At 43.4% G+C, this 20,058-nt stretch overlaps 1 protein-coding gene across 4 annotated transcripts; it reads right to left on the bottom strand.

The window, feature by feature from the left end:
* Positions 1–1,439: 1,439 nt before the first annotated feature.
* On the bottom strand, positions 1,440–12,595 carry DHRS7C (dehydrogenase/reductase 7C). 4 transcript variants are annotated; one of them, XM_054222007.1, is made up of 8 exons: positions 12,509–12,595; positions 11,774–12,048; positions 10,765–10,920; positions 6,982–7,094; positions 5,385–5,595; positions 4,751–4,843; positions 2,284–2,439; positions 1,440–1,764 (listed from the first exon to the last, which is right to left on the bottom strand). In XM_054222007.1, exons 3-8 carry the CDS (start codon positions 10,916–10,918, stop codon positions 1,556–1,558), a joined length of 936 nt encoding a protein of 311 aa, XP_054077982.1. In that variant the 5' UTR covers positions 10,919–10,920; positions 11,774–12,048; positions 12,509–12,595; the 3' UTR covers positions 1,440–1,555. The 4 variants fall into 4 exon arrangements, with proteins under 4 accessions (XP_054077982.1, XP_054077981.1, XP_054077983.1 ...); XM_054222006.1 differs by lacking the exons at positions 11,774–12,048; positions 12,509–12,595 and adding an exon at positions 11,342–11,494; XM_054222008.1 differs by lacking the exons at positions 11,774–12,048; positions 12,509–12,595 and adding an exon at positions 11,342–11,480 and having other exon boundaries at positions 10,765–10,875.
* Positions 12,596–20,058: the final 7,463 nt, after the last annotated feature.

The raw sequence follows: 20,058 nt of genomic DNA, 5'->3' as shown, positions 1-20,058 counted from the left end.
ATGATTAATTACCACATGTAGTAGAGAGGAAAAGGGAACTCAATGCTCAGTAGCAGTCAGAAAAATATCTCAAACCCAGTAATTTGCATAAGACACACAAAAGAAGAAAAGTGAAAAACCCAGGAAGCATCTATATGGCTGTCTGTGAATCCAGATTGTTTATCTATCTTGAGTGCTGCATGCTGCTGTGGCCTGTCCATTGTACAAAAAAAATATAAAAAAATAAGTAAATCAAGAAAAGATATAAAGAACAAGAAGAATAATCCGGACTTCTCACAAAGAGGGAGTGAACAGATATCAGGGTTCTCCAACTTGGAAAACAGATAACTGCATGGAAAGTGTGATGGGCAGGGATGACTGTGAGTGAATGAATTGAGTACTATTATTTTTTGTCTCTCACAGTAAAAGAAGTAAAACATAACAGAGAATACTATCTGAAAGGAGGTTTAAGCGTAAGGAAGTCTTTCTTTTTACATGATTAGTTCCTTTCCCCAGGGATGGAATGTTTCAAATAAAAATTTGCAAAATTTGTGTGAAAAATTGATAGTTTAAGAAGAACGCAGAGAGAGATTTTGTTTCAAACTGTGTAGCATATCACCAGAACCTGGAAGACTATAATACAAGGAGTCTCTCCGTATTATTGTCTCATTCTTATAAGCCACCTTTTAAGCGTGTACACCAGGGTCCTGTTGCGGATGAGATACTGAACTAGATAAGCCATTATTTGGTCTCACCATTTGCATATGGATCTGGACAGGCTTGAGATGTGGGCCCATGCCATAGTTTTTCACTATGAGGGTGGTGAGGCACTGGAAGAGGTTGCCCAGGGTACTTGTGGATGCCCCATCCCTGGAAGTGTTCAAGGCCAGGCTGGATGGGACTTTGAGCAGCCTGGTCTAGTTGGAGGTGTCCCTGCCCAGGGCAGGGGGGGTGGAACTAAATGATCTTCAAGATCCCTTCCAACCTAAATCATTTTATGATTCTATGATATCCTACAAGTAATTCCAAAAAGCACTTCTGAGGAACACTCTGATCCAGCCTCTAATCCCATATTTAGTCCTCTGTTTCTCACATCTCCCTTCTTCCCCATCCCTTTGTTCCTATAAGTTCCCATCAGTCCTAGCACAGACAGGCTATTCTGATAAGTTGCTGCAGGTCCCCAAACTTTAATCTACCTATTTAGATTGGGAATCACTCTCTTGTAACAGTGATAGAGTTCCTGGTAGAGGTTTTTTCCATATTGTTGTAACACAAATAATGACATCTTGTCATATTCAGTAAATCATAGAATCATAGAATGCGTTGGGTAGGAAGAGACCTTGAAAGGTCATCCAGTCCAACCGCTCTGCAGCAAGCAGAGAAATCCAAAAGAGCAGAAGTCCCACCCACAGACAAATGTGTGTCAATGGTAGCAAATCACTAAGTGTGACATTGGCTGATTCATGTTTATCAAAGCGTCCTGCTTTATTCTACCCATACTGAGAAGCATAAATCATTGACATTTGAAACATAACCTTTTTTTCAGGTCAAAAGCAGGGAAAAGAACTAAACAAATTCAATTTTCCTCTTCTGTCTTCAGCTTTTCCCTGATCCCTGAGGCAACAATGGCAAAAAACAGCTCTGGGAAGAAGGTGCGAATATAAACTGCTGCTCTGGGTATAGGGTTGGCCATAAGTACCTCTTGCTTCTTACTGCTCACTGTGCGCAAGACTTCCTCTGCCACCTCCACTGGGTGCACACCATATGCCACCTTTCTGAAAAAGACTGTAAATCAGAGAGGAGTGAGAGCTACAAACAGACAGCCAGACAGCCAGCCAGACACATCTGAGAGAAAGGTGGTGAAAAGATACACAGCTACTGCATCAATCAAATTAGTTAAATTCCTGCACACTTTCAATCCCTTATCCTTTCCCTTCTCTTCATCAGTATGTCCCTAGGATCTTTTTACAGTTTTGAAGTAAAATCCTCACAGTCCCTAAGAGAAGGAGCAACTTGAGTGCAGTGGAACTTCTCCCTTGGGATCTTTCATGATCTGTTTTACCTGCATTCCCTATCCCCTGCTGTATTTATTTTCTCACATAATGGTGTCTTTTTCCATGTTTCTTCTCTTTTCACCATGCTCATCTGATCTCTCCAGTCTATCTTTTCCTTTCCTCCCCTAAGCTGTTCATCCTTTCTCTCATTTCCATTCTTCTCCCTATGGTCCTTTCTTCTCACTGGGAAAAGCCTCCATACTGCTATATGGGCCTCATCTACCATCTCTCTTGATACATCAGACCTTACATTTCCAAATAGATGCCTCCCAGTTGCCAGGTGCTGGTTGACGATGGTATGAACAGATGAAAGTTGGATTCACAGTGCTGACAGAAATATCAAATTCTTCCATTTCAGCTCTAAGACAATCAAAAAAGCCTACAGCAGCATGCTTAGAAGCAGCATCTGAAAGAAAAAAAACACCACATATGTATGTTTGAGTATATGAATGTATGGATATAGATGTATGATAGAGCTCCATAAAACATGAATGCTTTTCTTATGGAAAACATGAATGTTTTATGGAAAACTGAGCATGGAACAGGCAAAAGAGTAGTGAATTATTTCACCCAGTGAAATTATCATATGACATATTTAAAACAAACAGAAGAAAATTATTTGTACAGGACAATTATGCATGAGATATGCAGTTGGTCTCCTTATACACATCAAAGACCATGCATCTGCATTTTGCAATCAGAAATATTAAATCCTGGGTTAAGGAATAATACATCTATCATCTCTACAGTTAAAAATGTCTTTGGTGGATGTCCCTGAGATGAGTATCCACAAAATCTGTTGCTGCAGTTTGTAACACATCAATAAGATACGGTGAAATAGACGTTCATTTCTGGAATGCAGGCGTACTAGTGGTTTGTAAACTAATTAGGCCTTTGCCCTGCAACAGCAATCCAGGATGCTTTTAATATTAATGATAATTTTAAAGTAACTGAACATTAAGAATTTTTTAACTGCTCTTAGTGTTTTATTATTGAGAATGGTATTAAACAAGGATGACAGTATGTGAAACTTGACCCAAACCCAGAACTATGTTTTAAGTGCAGCAGACCTGCAAAGCACTCATCCATCTTGTCAAATATGATGACACCAAGCTGCGTGGCACGGTCGACACGCTGGAGGGAAGGGATGCCATCCAGAGGGACCTGGACAGGCTGGAGAGGTGGGCCCATGAGAACCTCATGAAGTTCAACCAGGCCAAGTGCAAGGGCCTGCACCTGGGTCGTGGCAACCCCAGGCACAAATACAGGTTGGGCGGAGAATGGCATGAGAGCAGCCCTGAGGAGGACTTGGGGGTGCTGCTGGACGAGAAGCTCAACATGAGCCAGCAATGCACGCTTGCAGCCCAGAAAGCCAACCACATCCTGGTCTGCATCAAAAGAAGCATGGCCAGCAGGTCAAGGGAGGTGATTCTGCCTCTCTACTCTGCTCTGGTGAGACCCCAGCTGCAGTACTGTGCCCAGCTCTGGAGTCCTCAGCACAAGAACATGGACCTGTTGGAGCAAGCCCAGAGGAGGGCCACGAAGATGCTGAGAGGGCTGGAGCCCCTCTGCTATGAGGACAGGCTGAGAGAGTTGGGGTTGTTCAACCTGGAGAAGAGAAGGCTCCAGGGAGACATTATAGCCCCTTCCAGTACCTGAAGGGGGCCTACAGGAAAGGTGGGGAGGAACTCTGGATCAGGGAGTGTAATGATAGGATGAGGAGTAATGTCTTCAAACTGGAAGAGGGTAGATTTAGATTACATAACAGGAATAAATTTTTCACTATGAAGGTGGTGGGGCACCGGAAGAGGTTACCCAGGGTACTTGTGGATGCCCCATCCCTGGAAGTGTTCAAGGCCAGGCTGGATGGGACTTTGAGCAGCCTGGTCTAGTTAGAGGTGTCCCTGCCCAGGGCAGGGGGTTGGAACTAGATGATCTTTAGGGTCACTTCCAACCCAAACCATTCTATGATTTAATTCCTTTTTACTCTACCGCTTTCCTTACAGTTTCTGTAACTGTATTTTGCTTTCATAGAACTATAAATCACAATCCTGAGGTCTCGCAGACCTTTTAATTCAGAGCCCTTCATCCACTCTGACCTCCTGTCACAATTAAAAATGTCTATTTACATTTATCTAATATTTTCTGTCCACTAACTTTGCATTTTATTAATGCAAAGACATTTCATTATAATTCAGGATAGATAAGTTTCATTAGAAGCTTTGGATGAAAGACCTTCTTGAGAATTTTCTGGAAATCCAAGCAGAATACAGTTATAAAACCTCCTTTTGAACTCCCACACATAAATCCATTAAGTGCATGAGTCCCCCTTTAAAAGGCAGTAGCTAGTATCTACTAGTGTCTTACATTTATAAGCTACTTCATTCTTCACTATGCTTTCTAGTAATACTACAGTGCAGATGTTAGACGTACAAGTTTGCTGTTTCCTGAATGTCTCCTAAGATCATAAAAAAAAAATTGCTATCACATTTGATATCCTCTTCTCCTCAAGTGACTTAGCCAGTAGTTATACTTCATAGATAATATTTTAATTATTTCTTCTTGAGTTCCACTTCTTAAAATCTTTCAGCCAAATACTGCATTAATAGTTTACTGAATTAGGATGCAAATTAGCACTTTTAATAACGTATTATCAGTGCCACAGAATACTCGAAATTTATGCATTAGAATGTACATTTTTGCTCTGTGTAACTTACAAGCTGCACGAAATGGGATTCCTATTTTTCCTTGGATACTATTAATTAGAACAATTTGGCCAGTTCTTCTTGAGATCATGTTGGGAAGAATGGCTGAAAAAAAAGAAATAGAAGAACGAGCCACATAAGTAAAAGAGCTCAATGTATACAGTGAAAAGAAGTGACAGCTGAAGTGTAGATAGCACAATGAAGGTTGCGACAGTACTGCAATCAAAAGTATCATAAAATCCAGTAGCTGGAAATTGCTAGATTTCGCTTGGATTCTACATGTAGATTTGGGTGCAGTATTATCACATTTAATTGTCAGCCTGTCTGTACCCTTGCAAGGGTTGTCTATGTAACAAAGGCACGTAAATAAAGGAGTCACCATATGCAAAATACGATAAGCAGATGTTAAAAAAAATGCCGGTCTTCCAAATACCTGTTTATATATTTCTTGACCAATCTGTTTCCAAACCTAGGCACTCTGATTTTGATCTTCTTCACCTCAATTTCAGTCCACTGATTTTCAAGGAATTGTTTTTGATTATAGTGAAGAAGGCAAAAATAAGTGCAAATGAAACAGTGTAATGACAATGACTTGGATCTCAAGCTTTAAGTGGCAACATCAAAACAGGAAAAAAAATTAAAATACCTTTGGTTAGTGTTATAGGTCCAAAATAGTTGGCTTCCATTATCTTTTTATCAAGTTCCAATGAAATGCTCTGCACTGCTCCTTTCACTTTCATACTTGCATTGTTGATCAGTATATCCACGCAGCCATAGCAATTCAGGATTTCCTTAGCTACGTCTTGAATGCAGTTTATGTTTGAGATATCCAGAAGTATGAGCTTTGGTGCATATGTCTAATAAAAAAAGGCTTATTTCAAGGATACGTGTTACATAAAAATGTATTTCTATTTGCTTGTCTTGTAAATTAATTTACCTTGGTATCCGAAGGAAGTACTTTTATCATCTCACAAAAACTTTGATTTGTTCTTTTAACCCATTCTAGAAAGAAGGTAGTTCAGCAATGGATATTTATAGATTCTGAAACGCAGATGAACCATAGGAAAGGTAAGCTGGACTAGCTCTACCCTATTGAGTTCTGTCTCTCTTGTAATCAGTGGAGACAGACAATACACAAAAAGGTCACTCCTACCTTACGGTCTTCCTGTAAGCAGCCCTCTGAAGAACTTTGCTGACCACAGAGTCTAGGATATAGTATATACAGATAATTTACATATAGATGAGGGGCAGTTGGAAGGTAGGAATGGTTTGTTCAGCTATAGGTTATCCAAATAGTGTTTACATTTGTATGATTTCTGCAAAATTATAGATTTTATCAGCTCGGGACAGAGGAATGAACTCTGAGTACCTTTTCTTACAATATTATTGCAACAATGTATTGCAGATCTCTTAGTCATACTTACTATTTTTTTCCTAGTTCAGCCTGAACAGACTAACATGAATACAGTAATTTTATGGTTATTTATGCATCTGAATGAAGCTCTCTGCAAATAAAAAGGGTCGAATGCAAATATTTGTTGGTCCAGTGAGCAATAGCTGTAGAATTTGTGAGATGCCTTGAGGAACACCTGTGCCCTGAAATGAGTCAGCTATCTGTTGGTCACAGAAGGAAAGTGTTCCCATAAGCATCAAAGAAACATCTTTCAAAGAACTGGCATAAGGGGCAGCCTTGAATGTCTATTTGCATGGTGACCCAGTAGAGAGGAAAGGGCATTCTTATTCATCTGCTCCCATGCCCATCTAGGTGGGACGTCTCCCAAAGTAGTGGAGAAACTCAAAATTCAGTCTTTACACCCATCTCCCACTGGCTGGACACTCCAATTATGTGAAAAGTGGGTGATAGTTCCTGTGATTAAATGGAACACATTGGATCCCTTTCATCCAAACTAACAGGCAAATTACTCTGCCAAGTATTTCTAGTTAGGTGATTTGTTCAAAATGCGAGACCACTCAGTTGCTTTACAGTAATCACCTTGAATTAGCTCAAGAGAGCAGGATTTCTGACTTACACTTTTTGCATCATGCTCTGAAGACCTTCAGAGGTGTTTCTCTCTCTCTCTCTCTCTGGACTGTGTTGGGTGTGTTACCTGGGTGACCAAAATCACCATTAACAGTGAATCGTGTTTCATGTATCCTGTTATACTGGATTTCAAAACCTTTTGTGTACCTGAAGAAGTTACCTCAAGATGTGAATTTTCAAAGCACAGTGAGTAAACACTTACCATACTGGGGTCTGCCACACTAATTAAAGCATCATACAAGGCTTCCAACTTTTCCCATGTCCTGCCACACAGCACAAGCCTTGCGCCTCCTGTGTGAAACACCCGAGAACATTCTAGGAGAGAAATACATTCAAAAGAAATAATAACAATAATAATAATTTTATTTTGTTTATTTTGTTTGAAATTGGATGCTGGTTTTACTAATGATGTTGAACTTATGCTTTAAAATTCATTAATTTTGAAAGAATAAATATATGAGGAGATAAAAAGAAAGCACTAAACGGCAATAATATATATGTGAGTAATAAATTAAAATTGAATGTAATGGTATAATGCACCAACCAACTCCAGTAAATAGTAAAATTGGGTCTCTCTGCTACCTTCATGAAACTCTTGGCAACAAGAAACTTGTCTACAACTTTGAGAAACAGCAATATAAAGACACTTATCACCCACTGGCCCACAGATGGAGCACCAATGAGAGAGGTCTTTCTTCTACAGACCTTTCCCTCCCTATTCAATCTATCCTAAGACCTTTATCTCCTGACTATTAGACCTTCCGTGTAGTCAGCAGAGGCATCAGGGACCAGCTTGAACTACTTCTTGTTCAGCTACATTCCCTGAAGCCTTCCTGAGAAGGTCACTGAGAATTTTCTAGGTATCCTGGGCTGGTACTGCTTTTTCTCCATATATTCAGGGATAATACGAGCTAGGGGTTCACCCCAGTTTAAGCTAGGTCTCTGGGGAGGATTCTTCTCCCTTATGCAAGTGAACTATGATTGTGCTTTTCTGAAAGTGGCAACTCACACAACAAGAGGAACTGCCAGTCAGTGTTACCAATCATCCCATCTCAGGACTGGCTAAGAGACTGCAGCCAACTCTTAGGTCTTCATGGGAGCATGTGATCAGCTCAATACAGATTATGAAATACCAGGCTGGAGCATCTTGACAGCATGTATCTGGTCTATTTACTTCTCAAGGTGGTGTTGAGGGAGAATATATTCCTCACTGTCCTGTCAGTTTAGCCAAAGAAATGTATTCAAAAACATGGATTTTATTGTCAGTTATATCTCTCTGGCTGTTATATGCTGCTACAGGGCACATGTTCTAGCTCAGCTGAACTGAAACTGTAGCTCTTAGTCCAGGAATCTGTCAAGATTGTTATCCTCACCAGAAAAAGTACACAATTGCCTGCCTTTTCTTCCTTGGAATAGATAATTCCTCAGGCAGATTGGCCTGAGGACATGACTGATGATGTGCCCATTGTGCAGCCAGACAATTAGTTGACAGTGGGTTATGTGTGCTGATAGGACTGGAAATCAAAAGTTATTTTTCCCCTCATGGTTTTGGTTTGTTTTTTTTTTTCATGATTAGGTCTTCCAAAAGGCTCTCAGCCTTGGAGCCCTCATATTTAGTCCCCAAATCAAATCTGTATGACAGTTACATATTCAGCATGGGAAGAACAGGAATATGCTCTTACAATTAGTCTTACGCCTTTCCAGACTGTTTAATTTGTCCTAGCTCCTACAGCATTTGTTGAATGGGCAACAGTACAACCCTAGTGCTATAGCTGTCTGTCCTCCAAAAAGCATTTTCTTCAATACCCACAAGCAAATCCAGTTATGCTTATATGCCCGTCTTAAATTGCTTAAATGCCCATGTTAATGTCTATGTTTGTAAGTGTGTGCAGCTGGAGAGTTTTATTTATGTAATCTTTTTTATTATTTGCAACAGTAATTTTATGAATATCTTTCATTTTCTTTTTTCTAGCATAGAAAGATTTTTTGATTTAGAGCTCAAAAGTTTATTTGCCAGTTCTAGGACAATTACACCAGTATTTTTCCTATAAACATAAGAGTTGGGGCAACCTTGTGAATAAAATGTGTGAACAGCAATAAAAGGAATAATGTGTTAACAGCAGTAAAAGGGAATAAGGGAAACCAATGATCTCCTCCTCCAGAACTATCCTGGACTTTTCTGAGTTATAGCACTGAGAAGAAACAGGAATCAGGTTTAAATAACAGACACAAACCATTGCAAATATCTTCAATCATCATAGTTTTTGTTTCTCTTTTTTAACTTGGATGAATGTCGTCTTCAGTCTGGAAATTCTGGCCTGTGGGAAAAGGAATTTGGCTGCTGCCTAAGAGCTCAAATATGCAGCAGCTGTCCAGACAGCTGGTATTTTAAAGTGAATGGCCATTGCATATGCATGAGTGGTCTGCACAGTAAATTCTGCACTATTTGGAATCATTCATGCAAATAACTTCTGGGTATCACCCTGTGGGATACTGGCAGTAGACATATTTAAGGTAATAAAATAAAATTGCTTTGAGTTACTTCCTTTTTCATCTGTGTGAAAAAGGCGCTGTGTGTGATGGCACGGGATGCAACTGCTTTTGTAACTTCAAGAGACAGGCAGAAGCTAGTCATAAAAAAAAAAAAAGAAAAAGAGAAAAATAATAAAAAAAAAAAGTTAATAAGGAAACTGAACTTAAGAATATCTTTCCCAGGGTCATGGAGTGCTGGAGTAAGATACCTGGAGAAATTTTGAGAAATGTTCAAAATGTCCAATAAATGTCCTTTATTCCTGGAGGTTTACAAGATTTGGCTTGAAGCAACACCCAACCAGATCTAGCACTGGTGATGTTCCTGCTCCAAACAAGACTTTTGTCTAGAAACCTCCAGGCATTCTATGATTCTTTGAGACACCTAATCTCAGCTGGAGAGCTCTAAATCATACCTCTCCAAACAAAAACACTAAAATATAATCAATTACAGAAAATGCATGCTAACATTATCTTCAACTGAAACTGAAGTGTGTCAGGGAAAGGGAAAGACCAGGCAGCATGTGGAGGTCAGAGTTATTTCATACTTTGTCCTAACAGGCTCTGATAAAGAGCACTCCTTGCCAGCGTAGTGTGTATTTTTGTTGCAGGTCTCTGCTCTGTTCTGCTAAGGAATAATTCTGCAAGAGCAATCCCCTTGGCATTGCAAGGTTTCTGACAGACAGCAAGTCTTCACTGAAAACACCAAAATGTAGCCTCAAGCTATGTTTGCCTTATGAGGCACTTGCGTCTACTGCCTCTCAAGTAATGCCGAGCACAACTGTACATGAGCAATATATGACCCAATACCTTTAATTCAGCATCACCGTGTAGGTAGCAAATATGACCTAAGAAGAAGTATATACTAACTGGCTGGCCAAGGCAATCAGCTTATGTAAACAGATAAATTACCACATACTCTTTCCTTCCACCCACTGAACCTACCTTTACAGATAGCCAGGCCATTGGAGGTACTGGAAGATGTTAAGTGAAGAGGAGCAACATGGGTGATAGAGGGGCAGAGATATGAACAGGGAGAGAGGGGTGAGAACTGTTGTTTAAAGAGAGTAAGAAATGTTGAAGTCTTTAAGTGCTGAAAAGGAACATGTAGAGAGTAAGGTGACACCTGTTTATACTGATTTGCTGCTACCCTGCAGTGACAGCCTATGTAATAAGATCTCATAGTAGCAACATGCTAAAAATAGCACCCTTAACGTGCTTACAAAAACTCTTATTCTGTTGAATTAAATACATACAAAGCTCTGCAGTTCCTAAACTTTTTCCAGCAGTTCCTGTGGATAAGACTAAAAATATACATATAAACACCATAGGATTTTTTAAAACATCCAGCCAGATATGAATATATACAAGGTAATGTATGCACATTTTATCACTTAGAGGGTGGTTCTCTGGCTGTTTCTGTTCTCTGACACTGAGAAGAAATGAGTCAACACACCTTTGCCCAGTCCAGAGATGGCATCCGTGATCACCACCACCTTGTTTTGCACAGCCGACTTGGACAATAGCCACCTGACTGACTGGTAAATATACATAATTCCACTGATCCCTAAGAGAAGCAATGGTAGAGCAAGTACAGCAAGAATGCCCATCTCTGCAGGAAACAAAAGACCACGAGAGTAACAGTAATCATAATATGCATTATTTTTCAGATTATTCATATCTAAAAAAGCAGTGTTTTCATGTATAGAAAATGCTGTAATCAGCATGCCAAGGCTTGAAGCTGTGGGAAGCTTGTTTTCCAGTCAATGGCTAAACATTATTATTATTTAATTAATAGGGTAATAATTGTGGTTTTGTCTGTTTTCCTCACCATTGCATGGTCTAACCAAATCTGGATTCCTTTTATTCAAAATTACTCTATGTTGGCAAAAACATACTAGAATTTTAGTACAAATATTGTCTTAAGGCAAAACATAGGAAAAGAGATATAAAACTTTTAATCTTAATTTCAGATAAAACACATAATGGAAGTGTTTTCTGTTCTAAAAGACAGAGAAAATATAATCACTTACTATGGCTTTGAAGATTCCAGGCACAGTTAAAGCATTCGTTTGTATTTTTGTAAATTTTTGTATTACAGGTCTAAATAAAGTCCTTTAGCAAATCCATAGAGCATTGCAGTTGTTGATGCTGCTTGCCGTGAATGGGAATGGCTATGTATAGCCATGTGACAGAGATAGTCTAAAAGTAAATATAGCATCTACACTGTGATTTGCATGCCTGACCTATCTAGTCCAACAGTCTGGACAGTCATGTAAAAGTTCCTAGTACAGTATCCATTCAACAGTACAAAGAAACATCTATCTTTCTGTCTTGCCTGGGGTTGCAGTTATTCATTAGACTGTCTCAATTTCTTGTCATTGGCCTTCAATTAACTTCACACGTAAAAAAAATCATACAAACTCCATGACAACAATAGGTATTCGTAAACAAGCAAAACGTACCATAAAGAAGTTGCTGCTTGAAATAATCACTGTTCAGCAATACAAATGATGTATGTATGTGTCAGGAAAAGGTCTTTGAGCAAGTTGGCTTGGGAGCCAGTGCATCACACAGAGCTGCTGTGGGCAGCTGAGTGCTGGAACACAGACCAGCTTGGTGTACTGCGCTTTCAGGTGCCGCAGGGTGCTTTCCACTTTTGGTATCTGCAAGGCAGATGTGCCTTTTTCCCAGCGGTTTCAGGACCAACTTTAGGTAGGTGATCTAACTTTTAGATTGCCTGCAGAGAGACATTATCTGTTAACCTAACAATCACAGTTATGCATTGCCCTTTGGGGTCCTAGGGAAAATAATGGTTTACGACAAATCACTCCTGTTTTGCTGTTTCCATAAATTGTATCACAGTCTTAAAATTTTAAGTTTTGACAACCAGATTCAGGTTGTTGAATCTGGTACTGTTAGTCCTGGTAATCTAAATTCTACGTTCTAATTTTAATCTCCAATGAGAGAATGGTAAGTCTACAAATGATAGAAAGTCATTGATACTGGAGTGTTGTAACAAGGTGTCGTGGTTTAGCCTCAGACGGCAACAAAGAACCACGTGCTGCTCGCTCGTGCCTTCCTAATACAGGAAGAATCGTAAGAAAAGGCAAGACTCTTGGGTTGAGACAAAGGCAGTTTAACAGAACAGCAAAGGGAACAGGCAAACAACAACAACACGGATAGGGGAATATACAAACGCGATTACGGAACCGCCGCTCCCTCGCCGCTCGCCGGCCGCCGGCCGGACCCGGGCCGCCCCAGCCCGCTTTTAAGCAGCAACTTCCTGCCCCCTCCCCCGGCAGCTCAGGGTGGGCGTGGCTCACATGACATGGAATACCAGGAAAAGTTAACCCTATCCCCACCGGAACCAGGACATTATCCACCCCTTATTCCATACCATCTATGCCATGCCCAGCAGGTTCCAATGAATTGCCACCACTTTCCCCTGTTATATATATATATATACACACACATATAATGCCCTTAGTTTATGGGTCATCCCTCCAAAGTGTCCGTTGAGTTCTTTTAATCCACGGCTTTGGGCTCCATCTGTTAGAACAGTCTCTCAGGGCAGGTGAGATGCTGGGTGGTGCTGGTCTGTTGCATGCTGTATTTTTTCGGAGCTTGTGACTGGTGCACCTGGTGTGGCTCATGCACGCAGTCTGTGGGCTGAAGATGTAGATCTTGAGGAAACTGCTGGGCGCCGGCTGCTGAGATCAGTTCTTATCCCATCATCCCTGTGCCTTACTTGTAGTACAACTGATAGCAATTATAGCAATGAGGACATACAGTGACAGTGTTACTTAGCAATTAACAGCACACAATCTGATTCATTGGCTATTCTCGCCCAAAATCAGATCTCCATGAGGTACACATCGGACTTCCCCATCCTCCCGCATCACCCACCAAGTGCACCCAGGTCCTTGGGCAAAAGCAATCCCACGGATGGGTTTGCCTTTGCCTGAGGCAGGACTAACCCAGACTGTCTTCCCTAGCATATTCTTCATGTGCACTACGGGGACTTTATCCCCTTCTACAGTACGTGGAAATTTTGATTGGGCAGGGCCAGCCCGATTGTTAGATCCCCTGGTGTTAACTAGCCAGGTAGCTTTTGCTAAATGCGTATCCCAGTGTTTGAAAGTCCCACCACCCATTGCTCTCAGTGTAGTTTTTAACAGTCCATTGTATCGTTCTATCTTCCCAGAGGCTGGGGCGTGATAGGGGATGTGATACACCCACTCAATGCCATGCTCTTTGGCCCAGGTGTCTATGAGGTTGTTTCGGAAATGAGTCCCATTGTCCGACTCAATTCTCTCTGGGGTACCATGTCGCCACAGGACTTGCTTTTCAAGGCCCAGGATAGTGTTCCAGGCAGTGGCATGGGGCACAGGGTATGTTTCCAGCCATCCAGTGGTTGCTTCCACCATTGTGAGCACATAGCGCTTGCCTTGACGGGTTTGTGGCAGTGTGGTATAATCAATCTGCCAGGCCTCCCCATATTTGTATTTCAGCCATCGCCCTCCATACCAAAGAGGCTTCAAACGCTTGGCTTGTTTGATCGCAGCGCATGTCTCACATTCATGGATGACCTGTGCAATAGTGTCCATGGTCAAGTCCACCCCTCGGTCACGAGCCCATCTATATGTCGCATCTCTCCCTTGATGGCCTGAGGAGTCATGGGCCCACCGAGCTATGAATAGTTCACCCTTATGTTGCCAGTCCAGATCCACCTGAGCCACTTCAATCCTAGCGGCCCGATCCACCTGCTGGTTGTTCTGATGTTCCTCCGTGGCCCGATTCTTCGGTACGTGGGCATCTACATGGCGTACTTTCACAACCAGATTCTCTATCCGGGCAGCAATATCTTGCCATAGGTCAGCAGCCCAGATGGGTTTGCCTCTGCGCTGCCAGTTGCCCTGCTTCCACTGCTGTAATCACCCCCACAGAGCATTTGCCACCATCCATGAGTCAGTGTAGAGATAAAGTACTGGCCATTTTTCTCGCTCAGCAATGTCCAAAGCCAGCTGAATAGCCTTCACCTCTGCAAACTGGCTCGATTCACCCTGTCCCTCACTGGCTTCTGCAACCCGTCGTGTAGGACTCCACACAGCAGCCTTCCACTTTCGATGCTTTCCCACAATACGGCAGGACCCATCAGTGAACAAGGCATATTTCTTCTCATTTTCTGGCAGTTTATTATATGGTGGGGCCTCTTCTGCACGCGTCACCTCCTCCGCTGGTGACATTCCGAAATCCTTGCCTTCTGGCCAGTCCATGATCACTTCCAGAATTCCTGGGCGACTGGGGTTTCCCATTCGAGTTCGCTGCGTGATCAGTGCAATCCACTTACTCCATGTAGCATCGGTTGCATGATGTGTGGTGGGGACCCTTTCTTTGAACATCCAACCCAGCACCGGCAGTCGAGGTGCTAAGAGGAGCTGTGCTTCTGTACCAACTATTTCCGAAGCAGCTTGAACCCCTTCATACGCTGCCAATATCTCTTTTTCTGTTGGAGTGTAGCGGGCTTCGGATCCTCTGTATCCACAACTCCAAAACCCTAGGGGTCGACCTCGAGTCTCCTCTGGTGCTTTCTGCCAGAGGCTCCAGGTAGGGCCGTTCTCCCCGGCTGCAGTGTAGAGCACATTTTTAACATCTTGTCCTGCCCGGACTGGCCCCAGGGCCACTGCATGGACTATTTCCTGTTTGATTTGTTCAAAAGCTTGTCGTTGCTCAGGACCCCATTTAAAATCATTCTTCTTCCGGGTTACTTGATACAGAGGGCTTACAATGAGACTGTAATCTGGGATATGCATTCTCCAAAAACCCACAATGCCTAAGAAAGCTTGTGTTTCCTTTTTACTAGTTGGTGGAGACATAGCTGCTATTTTGTTGATCACATCCATTGGAATCTGACGGCGTCCATCTTGCCATTTTTATTCCTAAAAACTGGATCTCCTGCGCAGGTGCCTTGACCTTACTTCGTTTTATGGCAAAACCAGCGTTCAGAAGGATTCGGACTATTTTATTCCCTTTCTCAAAAACTTCTTCTGCTGTGTTTCCCCATACAATGATGTCATCAATGTACTGCAGATGTTCTGGAGCTTCACCCTGTTCCAGTGCAGTCTGGATCAGTCCATGGCAAATGGTGGGGCTGTGTTTCCACCCCTGGGGCAGTCGATTCCAGGTGTATTGGATGCCCCTCCAAGTGAAAGCGAACTGTGGCCTGCACTCTGCTGCCAAAGGGATTGAGAAGAATGCATTCGCTATATCAATCGTGGCATACCACTTGGCTGCCTTGGACTCCAGTTCGTACTGGAGTTCTAGCATGTCCGGCACGGCAGCGCTCAGCGGTGGCGTGACTTCATTCAGACCACGATAGTCTACAGTTAGCCTCCACTCTCCATTAGATTTTCGCACCGGCCATATGGGACTGTTAAAGGGTGAGCGAGTCTTGCTGATCACTCCTTGAGCCTCTAGTTGACGAATCAGCTCATGGATGGGAATCAGAGAGTCTCGGTTAGTGCGATACTGCCGCTGATGCACCGTTGTGGTAGCAATCGGCACCTGTTGTTCTTTGACCCTCAACAACCCCACAACAGAAGAATCCTCCGAGAGACCAGGTGTCCTGGTTCTGGTGGGGATAGGGTTAACTTTTCCTGGTATTCCATGCCATGTGAGCCACGCCCACCCTGAGCTGCCGGGGGAGGGGGCAGGAAGTTGCTGCTTAAAAGCGGGCTGGGGCGGCCCGGGTCCGGCCGGCGAGCGGCGGGGGAGCGGCGGTTCCGTAATCGCGTTTGTATATTCCCCTATCCGTGTTGTTGTTGTTGTTGTTTGCCTGTTCCCTTTGCTGTTCTATTAAACTGCCTTTGTCTCAACCCAAGAGTCTTGCCTTTTCTTACGATTCTTCCTGTATTAGGAAGGCACGAGCGAGCGGCACGTGGTTCTTTGTTGCCGTCTGAGGCTAAACCACGACACCAGGCAAGGCAGACAACTGTTTAACTTCCTCTGTCTCCAAAGCAGCTATGCCAAAGGCCCAGCGGTACCCTTTTGGGTCCTTAAAATACCCTCTCCTGAGGTAATCTATACCAAGGATGCATGGAGCCTCTGGGCCAGTCACAATGGGATGCTTTTGCCACTCATTCCCAGTTAGGCTCACTTCTGCCTCCAGTACAGTCAACTCTTGGGATCCCCCTGTCACCCCAGAAATACAAATGGGTTCTGCCCCTCTATAGCTTGATGGTATTAAAGTACACTGCGCACCCGTGTCCACTAGAGCCTTATACTCCTGTGGGTCTGATGTGCCAGGCCATCGAATCCACACCGTCCAATAAACCCTGTTGTCCCTTTCCTCCACCTGGCCGGAGGCAGGGCCCCCCTAATACTGGTCATAGTATCCATTACTCACTTCTTGCATAAATGACTTGGAAGTTCCTTCAAGAGGATCAGAAGCAAGATCAGGCCTTCTGCTTTGTCTGGGGAACGGCCCACTGGAAACTGGGGCGGCACTTTTCCTGGAGGGATCCCCTTTTGTGGTTGTCCTTCCTTGCAACTCCTGTACCCGTGTCCGCAGGATCGAAGTAGGTTGTCCATCCCACTTCCTCATGTCCTCTCCGTGGTCCCGCAGGTAGAACCACAGGGTGCCTCGTGGTGTGTACCCTCTGTACTCTCTCTCTTGAGTGGGGAAATGCCTGCTTCTAATAGCTGAGATGCTGGCCCGTGCAGGTGGGGAGTAGAACATATTCTCTTCAAGTTGCTGGACCTTCCGCGACAGTTTCTCCACAGCTGAGACAAGGGGGGAAGAGAGACTTTCTTCATATCGCCGGAGCCGGCCAGCTACCTCATCCACCATTGGTCCCTCTTCACCTTTCCTTTCCATTACTGCCAGGGAGTTGGCATATGACGATGGTGCGCTCCGTACAAACTTCCGCCACATGGGCCTTGTGCATCGCACCTCATCAGGGTCTATGGGTAAGTCTGCATTGTCCAAGTCATAATAAATCATCTCCCGCACGGCTAATTCTCTCAGGTACTGGATACCTCTTTCCATGGTAGTCCACTTGCTTGGCTGACATACAACATCCTCGCTGAAGGGGTACCTCTCCCTCACACCTAACAGGAGTCGTTTCCAGAGGCTGAGGGCTTGGGTCTTTTTCCCGATTGCCTTGTCAATGCCGCCTTCCCTAGACAGGGATCCCAGCTGCCTGGCCTCCCTACCCTCTAATTCCAGGCTACTGGCCCCATTATCCCAGCACCGGAGCAGCCAGGTGACAATGTGCTCGCCTGAAAGTCGGCTAAAATCTTTTCGCATATCCCGCAGCTCACTCAAGGATAGGGATTGAGTAATTATCTCTGGTTCTGCCTCTTCCTCCTGCTCTCGTGATGGCCCTGGTTCATCATCATCTCTTACTAAGCGAACTGATTTCTTTGTGTACTTCTTCTTCTGTATGGGGGCAACTGATACTGGCATGGGTTGATTCCCTGGTTCAGTGGCAGTGGCTGCTATGGGGGTTGGAGTAACTGCAGTGGCTACCACGGGGGTTGCAGTAGCTGCAGTGTCTGTCGCAAGGATTGCAGTAGCCGCAGTGTCTGTCGCAAGGGCTGCAGTAGCCGCAGGGGCCGCCGCAGGGGCTGCAGCAGCCGCAGGGGCTGCAGGTCTTGTTTCCATCTCTTCCCCTTGAGGGTGCTGCATAATTCTGAGCAGTGCCTGGTAGGTACTGGCCAGGGCCCAGCACAGCGCGGTGAGTTGTGCCTCTCTAGAATAGCCACAGCATTTTCCCTTCAAATATTCTACCACTTTATCAGGGTCCTGTAATTGTTCAGGGGTGAAGTCCCAGACCATTGGAGGTGAGTAGTTCTCTAGGTACCTGCCCATGCTCTCCCACATGCCATGCCACCCCTGACTATCCAGCCTCGGAGCAGATCTCCGGGTGGTAGTCTTAAATAGTCGCTTAACCCTAAACAAGACCTGGAACGTATTCAGGAGACATAGCACTAGGAACACACTAGTTTGAGTATCCCAAGGATATTCAAAATTCTCAAAAGCTGTCATACCTGACCCAAAGGAGAAAAGGGAGGCAAAAGGGCTGGGGAAATTATTAAGAAATTCTGAGAGACGGTGTCCAATGTACGGACAGGACAGCAAAACCACATAAACACCCCAAAATAGCCGTCTGAACAGTGATGTTATCATATCATAAACAGATATTGCACAGGACAGCAGAATGATAATCCTCATCCCTTTTCCAGACATGGTAAACAGCATCGCAGGGAGTACATAAGCCATATAGGAATTTATGTAACACAGCCATGAGAACAAACCAAGCAACATGATGACCAGTGACTACTTACCTAATAAAATAAATGCATACAAAAAAAAACCAAAACCGTTTTTTCCACGTTCTAGTTGGATTCTGTCGTTATCTCAACCCTTCGAGCCCCACGTTGGGCGCCAAAAAGGACTGTCGTGGTTTAGCCTCAGACAGCAACAAAGAACCACGTGCTGCTCGCTCGTGCCTTCCTAATACAGGAAGAATCGTAAGAAAAGGCAAGACTCTTGGGTTGAGACAAAGGCAGTTTAACAGAACAGCAAAGGGAACAGGCAAACAACAACAACACGGATAGGGGAATATACAAACGCGATTACGGAACCGCCGCTCCCTCGCCGCTCGCCGGCCGTCGGCCGGACCCGAGCCGCCCCAGCCCGCTTTTAAGCAGCAACTTCCTGCCCCCTCCCCCGGCAGCTCAGGGTGGGCGTGGCTCACATGGCATGGAATACCAGGAAAAGTTAACCCTATCCCCACCGGAACCAGGACACAAGGAACAAAGATTTCATGGTTAGGTCTGCAGGTACCAGGACAGTGTTAGCTTTCAATGAGCGGGAAAGGACAGAAGGTTATTTAAGAGGGAGTGGGAGGAGGCTCTTAGACATAGTTTGTAAATCTAACTTTCTCTAGAAGCTAATGACACTGGGAATCAAGATGCATATTGCTCCCTGTGAAAGTTGAAGTTGCCTGCCAAAGAACCATGATTTAAGATTTCCAGACCACAGAATTGTATAATGTGCCAATGTTTGAAACACTGTGTGTGCACTTCTAGCTAAAAAGATTTCATAGTCAATGACAGATACAGAAAAAATCTTGTTTGCCAATACAAAATGGTCAAGGTGTCCTGAAATTTACATCAGTTTCCACATGAGAATGTAAAAACATGAAGTCAAATGAGCTGGGAAGTCATGCCAAGCCACCTGCAGAAGCAAAGAAGTAATCTGATTTTCCATCACCCCTAAAGCCCCATCTATCTTTGCTTACTTTCAAAGCATCAGCTTTAAATAAACAGATATGCATTTCCCTATCAGGAATTAAGTTGGTTTCTTCCTTTTATGGAACAGGAAATGTTGTTCATTCAATTTATTCAGGGTTCTGGAAACATTTTTCTGTGAAGGTGAAACATGAAAAAAAAAAAGCACACACTAAAGAGAGAGGATTTATAGGAGTTCCAAGTGATTTGTTTGCTTTGTTCCCAAATAAGCTAGAGCAATGGTACAAGTAATGTAAGAGCAAGAATAGGAAAAAATCAATTGAAAGAACCACACAACGAACAATATGCAAGATTGTAAAGATAAAATGCTAATATGTCTATTATTAACAAAGAACAATTGTAAAAGAAGACTGCTTGAGTCGTCCAGGAAAGTACAGACATACAGTGACTGCAATAACCAAAACACCCAAATTTTTCCAAACACACAAGT

Source organism: Rissa tridactyla, chromosome 15 (assembly GCF_028500815.1).
Source record: "Rissa tridactyla isolate bRisTri1 chromosome 15, bRisTri1.patW.cur.20221130, whole genome shotgun sequence".
In the NCBI taxonomy this organism is placed as follows: Eukaryota; Metazoa; Chordata; class Aves; order Charadriiformes; family Laridae; genus Rissa; species Rissa tridactyla.
The sequence above is the reverse complement of the archived record's forward strand: the minus strand, read 5'-3'. Positions and strand labels throughout refer to the sequence as shown.

Coding starts and splice junctions, on each gene's coding strand:
- DHRS7C (XM_054222005.1), bottom strand. CDS start 10,491: ATGAGATCTTATTACATAGGCTGTCACTGCAGGGTAGCAGCAAATCAG. Junction 5,596..6,981: donor GTGTGGCAGACCCCAGTATG/GTAAGTGTTTAC, acceptor TTTTTTTATTAG/ACATATGCACCAAAGCTCAT. Junction 2,440..4,750: donor AATCCCATTTCGTGCAGCTT/GTAAGTTACACA, acceptor TTTTTCTTTCAG/ATGCTGCTTCTAAGCATGCT.